Consider the following 6,559-nt stretch of genomic DNA (forward strand, 5'->3'; position numbering starts at 1 on the left):
GGAGACGAAAGCAGACGACAAAATATTGCTAGAGAGCAGGAAAGGAGGTGAAAGAAGACAATTTTAGAGAAGAAAATGTATCGGTCGCTACCCGGATTCGAACCCGGGACCTTTGAATGAGAGGCCAACACCTTAACCTCTAGGCCACGAGATCCCCCTGTTTGTGTGTCCATGTGTGCATGTTTGTATGTGTTTGTATTTGAATGTATGATTATGCATGCGTACAATAAAATGATTTACAACCCATAGAAACCAATCAAAGGTGCAATTGTCAGCATTTTCTGTTCTATTTTTATCATCTTGCATTGCCTGCCGATTGTTCAATGAAAAACAATGTATACATTGTGTTATGTGAACTCAGTATAACCTGTACTGGGCCTCGCTCCTCATGTGCAGGGCAGAGTGATAATATGGAAAGTGAGAAAGGAAGAGCGTAGGAGACAATAAGAGAAAGAGAGAGAGAGGCGGGATAGAGGGAGGGAGGGAGGAACGGTCTTGGAGTACAAGTATAAGTATGTCTATGCTCGCAGCTCAGCTAAAATAGAACACTACATTAGAGACAGAATCTCCATTTCCAAAATCTGATCATCTATCCATGACAAAGTGTGACAAAACAAATGAAGACTACACGGGAAAAACAACGGTAGTCACAAACTGAAAATCGTGAGGGTACCAATTTTGAACGCCTATTGACTCGTAATTGTATTTCTGTTCAACTGTTGGTTGGCTATTGCTTTTAGTTTTTCCATTCAACAACACTTAACAATAAACCACCAGTCAAACAAATATGAAGTTGTGAGTCCACAAGCTTTTATAATTGGCACCCTTACAATTTCCAGTTTGTGACTACAGTCGTTTTTCTCTTGTGCTCTTCAAATATTTTCCCAAATTGGGAATTGGTCCCACGTCATCTGAGCAAGGCGGCGAAGAGCCGAATCATGACACAACAGAAGCCACAGACACTGTCATTAACTCTCTACCTTAGAATTACAAAATTTCGTCCAACATTTTTGGCTGCTTTGAATTACTACGCACGACCATGAGTTCAGAAATCAAATGTTCTATCTCCTCTATAAAAACCGTATGATTATTCGGGAGTCGCTATCTGCTCTTTCGAAAACTTATAAGATATTCAAAGCAATGCATTTAAAAAGCTTGTTTATGAGGCTCAAAAATTTTTTACGTCAAATTTCTCAAAAGTGGGTTCTGAGCAGATAGAACGTTGTAATTCTAAGACAGCGAACTGTTAACCTACATTACGTAAATTTAAACGTCCCCTTTTTTCCGTTTCCAACAGAAGGTACTGTAGTTGTTTGATGGTTGCGCCAGTGTCTGCCACACTTTATGTTACCAGCGTCTTTAGTGTAAGGATTATAAACTCCGTGTCATTGCGGGAGTTTGATTCCCGACAGGAGCAATAAATATAATTTAGTGAATAGCCAGTATACCGTCTGCCTGTTGAGGTGCTGTATCTTATCTATCCTGGGTTGTTATTCATAGACAATTTTCGAGTGGTCTGCCTCCTAAATTATGAAAAGTGTAAATGTCCGGTGTAAAATTATGTAATTAATTAATCATAATCGATCACTATGACGCTGTGAAATTGAGGCATTTGACATACAACTGCCCCCGCCAACACACATTCACACATACACAAACACACACACACACGCACACACACACACACACACACACACACACACACACACACACACACACACACACACACACACACACATAAGCACACAAACGCACACAGGCATGCACGCACACTCAGGAAAATATTTAGGCTTAAAGTGATAACATCATTTAATGGTATTTATGGGGGGGTTTTATTCAAGACACTTTGTAGAAAGGAATACTCAAAAGTAGACTTACAGGACACAGAAATGTATGAAAGTAACATCTGCAGTATCATTACGATCAACAAGCATTAAGCAAATCACGAGATTTAAAAAGGACAAATGTACAATTGTGACATTTTCAATGTCGTCTGGTTCGTAATTCTGATCTCCAAGAAGGACAATTGCTTCTACCATATTCTTTGGAATGTTCAGTTAAGATCACTTTGGTAAATGTGTATTGAAGAAAAACAGTTAACCGTTGTCATCATGTACTATGTTTGTACTTTGGTCAATGTGTATGAAGAAAAGAAACAAAGTAAAGTATGGTCTGTGACTGCATTTTGATCAATGTGTAAAAAAAAAAAAAAAAGTAAACTATGGACAGCGTCTGGACTTTGGTTAATGTGTATGAACCTCCCCTCCCGTAAACAATGGTCTGGGTCTGGATTTTATTCAATGGACATTAACCCCCCTCCCCCCCCCCCCACCCACCAAGATCTGTGTATGCACTTTAGTCAATGCGTGCGTATGACACCCCCCCCCCTCCCCGTAAACCATGGTCTGTGTCTGTTCATTAGTCGATATGTTTTGTTTTTTTAAACTGGTAAACCATGGTTTGTAACTGCACTTTGGACAATGTGTCCCCCCCCCCCCTCGGTAAAGCCCAGTCGGTGTCTGTTCACCTAAAGACTAAAGACTGCAGACCAAAGCTGGTATGAGCAAACTACAGCTCGCGACCTGCAAGTAACTTCAGTCCGGACGGAGGGTCGATCCAGAAATTATCATTAAAATGAATGTGGCCTGCAGTGAGTTAACAATAACCAGTAATGAAAAGAAAAATGTCTGTCTTGAACATTACAATTTATAGTTGCCGGCCCTAGTGGAAGTAATAGATCTAATAATATGCCATCACATAAAATTCCCTTGAAGGACATATTATTGTGCTATAGATCAACTGTCAGTTTTAATATATCTCTTTTGAGAGCTAGGAAATTTCAACCGATTTCACCCAATATTTCTCCTTTTTTAGCTCGTAAGATATTCGGAAACGCTCAATCCAGCCTCAGGACTTGGGAAAGCTAGCCCCTATCTGGACTACAATATTGCAAGTGACAGAAGTATAAAGCATTACCACTTCTGTGACGACGAAATTAAGACACAGACACAGTTCGGGTTGCGCTGACAAAGTTTAAGCATAAATTATAGTAAATTATCGTATAGGGTCAAGTGAGACATTCGCTTATAAGTTATATCCCCTATTAACTTCCCTCTTCCACCCTTACTACCAAAGGAATCCACGGAGACTGTAATTTGTAATTCAACTTTAGGTAGAAATATATTGCAAATAACACTCATTTTATTTAAGAGTGTTTCTGTTGAACTTTAAATAAGAGATTTTAGGCATGCCATACAATCTGTACCTTCAATTCCCTATGACCAAATGTGATCTTGCCACTTCGATTGTCAACAACTCATGCTTCTAACTCTCTATTTCTGACGCCCTTTCCATTACACAATTGAAACTTTTCTGGAGTTTTTACCAGCATTTCTTAGTGGTTGTTCCAGCAAGAAAAACGTACACTGACATTGTCGTTCGTCCAAACCATACAAAACTCAGTCCGCCTCTTACTGGACTATAGGACTTCACGTCTGGGGAGGTGGTAACGTCACACTCCCTCGTTGACAACCCAAAAGATCCTGTAGCAAGAGAACACAGTGCGCTTTCTTAGTCTCAACATCGAAGAAAGGTTCAACTTGGAGAAACGAGGCTCAACTTGAAGAAACCAAGTTAATCGTGGATAAACGGCTCAGCTTTGAAACGAGGCTCTGACTTTTCTCCCATTCAAAGCTTGCGGTGGACGGAAGTTGTCTGCCATGAAGCCGTCGTCCCCTGGGTGCGGGTGGTCGCCTTTGACAAATGTGCACAGTCGCCGGAAGTTCTCCATCTGTTCATAAGTGTAAGCGGGAGCACAGTGTAACGACTTTATATAGAGCTCTGCAAAGAAGACTTACCAATATCAAAGATAGTACAAGACAAGATGGGCCACTTCTCTCTTTGAGCCAATTAAAAAAGTGTCCTCAAAATTTGGTGGCGCCCTCTTCACAAAAGCGCACTCTTTGCGAACAGAGTTATCCTACTTGAGTTTTAAAAAATCAAAGTGAAACTAGCAAGTTTTGGGATAAATTTTGGAAGAACGCTTTTTAAAAATGGTTACGCTGACAAAAAACCTCTTCCGGAGGAAAAGGAGATGGTTTTCTTCGTTTAATTTGACTTTAGAATGAAGGGCGAGAGGTCATTAAAATTTTTAAAAACCTTTAACTCCGCACTGAACGTACCCGAACTGCTGATGAACAGCAGTCGATCTGCGCACGCAAGGAGGTGCTATTCTTATTCTTCTTCTGGAAAAACGAAAGAGAGCTTCAAAACAGACTGCAGCGCCATCTGAAGCAAAGAGCATACTTCCTGCGGACACTTTTTAGGCTGAGTGGCCCATCTTGTCTTGTACTATCTTTGCCAATATTAAAGTAATATAAATAAATGGAGGTAACGATGATGATGATGATGATGATGATGATGATGATGATGATGATGATGATGATGATGATGATGATGATGATGATGATGATGATGATGATGATGTTAACAATAGTACATTGTAGTAGTCATAGGAGGAGGAGGAGGAGGAGGAGGAGGAAGATTAATTGTAATGGTTATGAATACAATAGCAATAGCAATAACAAGAACAAAGACAATAACGATTATAATAATAATAATAATAATAATAATAATAATAATAATAATAATAATAATAATAATGATAATAATAATGATAACAATAATAATAATAATAATAATTATTATTATTATTATTATTATTATTATTATTATTATTATTATAATAATGATGATGTTGATGATGATAATGATGGTGATGATGATGATGATGATGATGATGATGATAATAATAATAATATTAATAATAATAATAATAGTAATCAAACAACAAACCTGAGGTATGGACAACATGAGAGGGTATCTTAGCACGATCCACGTCACGTTTTCCGAGCAGGGGGGTGTAGTTAGCGAACCGTCGTAGGTCCAGAAATCCCAAAGGGCGGGGTCTGAAAAAGCGAGCCACAAATAAATTAAATATTGTTGTTTTTCCTTTCTTATTGGGGGAAGGGGGCTAAAGGAAATATATATGATTATTATTATGTTTGATACAGTTGTATTTCTTGACACTAAATGCCAGTATTATTAAAAGTATGAGGTACTAAATCTAGCTATAAATCCCCCCCCCCCCCCCTAAAGTTCACAACAACCCCAGAGTATGTCGTGGTATAAAGGTTAAGTAAAATGTCTCCAGCGTAAGACTTGAAATCGATTCATATGTGAGTAAAAGTATAAAATATTGCATCTAGTGTCCCTGATTTTCTATTGCTAAACTGAATGATGCAAGCAAACATTAAATACATCTTCTGCAAACTGATGAAATCTAGTAAGCCCAGAAAGCAACATTTCCCAGGAGAGAGAAAAATATGTTTCTATCTGTAATATATCCCTGTAATATTAGTTAAATGAGCAATAACTGTGTTTGATTCACTATTGTTAATTGTCGTAGTTATGTCTCCTTGTTTGAATGTATTAATTTGGTACTCTTCAGGGGGAGCAATTTAAGTTATGATTCAGTAGTGCCATAAACATCCAACATTGTCGGTTGGTGTTTTCAGTGTACAATTGTTGTGCTAGACTATCCGTGTTCATCTAACTTATTATGAAGCATCGCACCTTCTGTTAACAGTTGTACCTAATTTATGTATTCGGTCTTGCTCTTTTCAACATTTAGCTTTTGAAATTTGGCAAAATGTTTCTGGAGCACATGCAATTTGTACTGTAGATCAAGAAACTGCCATGTTTAAAAAGTGAATATTTTGGCTTAGTGTATTTTAACATCTGGCCAACGAATTGTAAAGTAAACATTATATTGTATGTTAGAATAATATCAGCTCTGGGAGTTTTAAAAAGGAAAAAAAGCTTTACGAGAAAAAAAAAGGTTGCAGCTTGCGTGTGTGAGTACGTATGTTTGTCAATTTGTGAGTTTGAGTCTAAGTTATATTTATTTGTTCGTCAAACGCACAATACTATTTAAATTCAGGCATCTATCTCAAACTTTAAGAAAGAAAATGCTGAGTGCTGCATTATGCCCATATATGGCGCTGAGACCTGGACTTTGACAAAGAAAGATGAAAACAAAATAGCTGTGTTTGAAATGTGGTGCTACCAGAATAAGTTGGAAAACAAAAAAGACGAACAATGAGGTGTGTCAAATTCTAGACACAAGATAAACCCTACTGAATGAAATAAAATGTAGGGGTAAAAAATACTTTTGCCACTTAAAACGACATGACACACATTGTGAAATAGGTGCTTGAAGGAAGGATGCGGGGAAGGAGAGCCAGGGTTCTCCATACAGCAGAATGGGCAACGGCAGTACGCAGCCATGAAGGATGGAGAGTCATGCGTCAACCTCTGATTCAGAGATGACACCTCCATGTAGCCAGGTGTGTTTGTCAAGACAAAGACAGAGAGAGAGAGAGAGAGAGAGAGAGAGAGAGAGAGAGAGAGAGGAAGAGCGAGAGGGGAAGAGAGAGTGGGAGAGAGGGGAGAGAAGAGAGAGGGGGAGAGAGGGGGAGAGAGGGGGCGGGAGAGAGGA

The 6,559-nt window shown here is 38.7% G+C and overlaps 1 protein-coding gene across 1 annotated transcript in view; it reads right to left on the reverse strand.

The window, feature by feature from the left end:
- Positions 1-2,356: 2,356 nt before the first annotated feature.
- The window catches only part of LOC101850509 (carbonic anhydrase-related protein), a gene marked incomplete in the record, with an annotated part of 23,921 nt that continues 19,718 nt past the window's right edge, over positions 2,357-6,559 (reverse strand). Inside the window, 2 exon segments of the mRNA XM_005107388.3 lie at positions 2,357-3,790; positions 4,855-4,967. Of these exon segments, the coding sequence (XP_005107445.3) occupies positions 3,653-3,790; positions 4,855-4,967 (251 nt within the window).

Source organism: Aplysia californica, unplaced genomic scaffold (genome assembly GCF_000002075.1).
Source record: "Aplysia californica isolate F4 #8 unplaced genomic scaffold, AplCal3.0 scaffold00599, whole genome shotgun sequence".
In the NCBI taxonomy this organism is placed as follows: Eukaryota; Metazoa; Mollusca; class Gastropoda; order Aplysiida; family Aplysiidae; genus Aplysia; species Aplysia californica.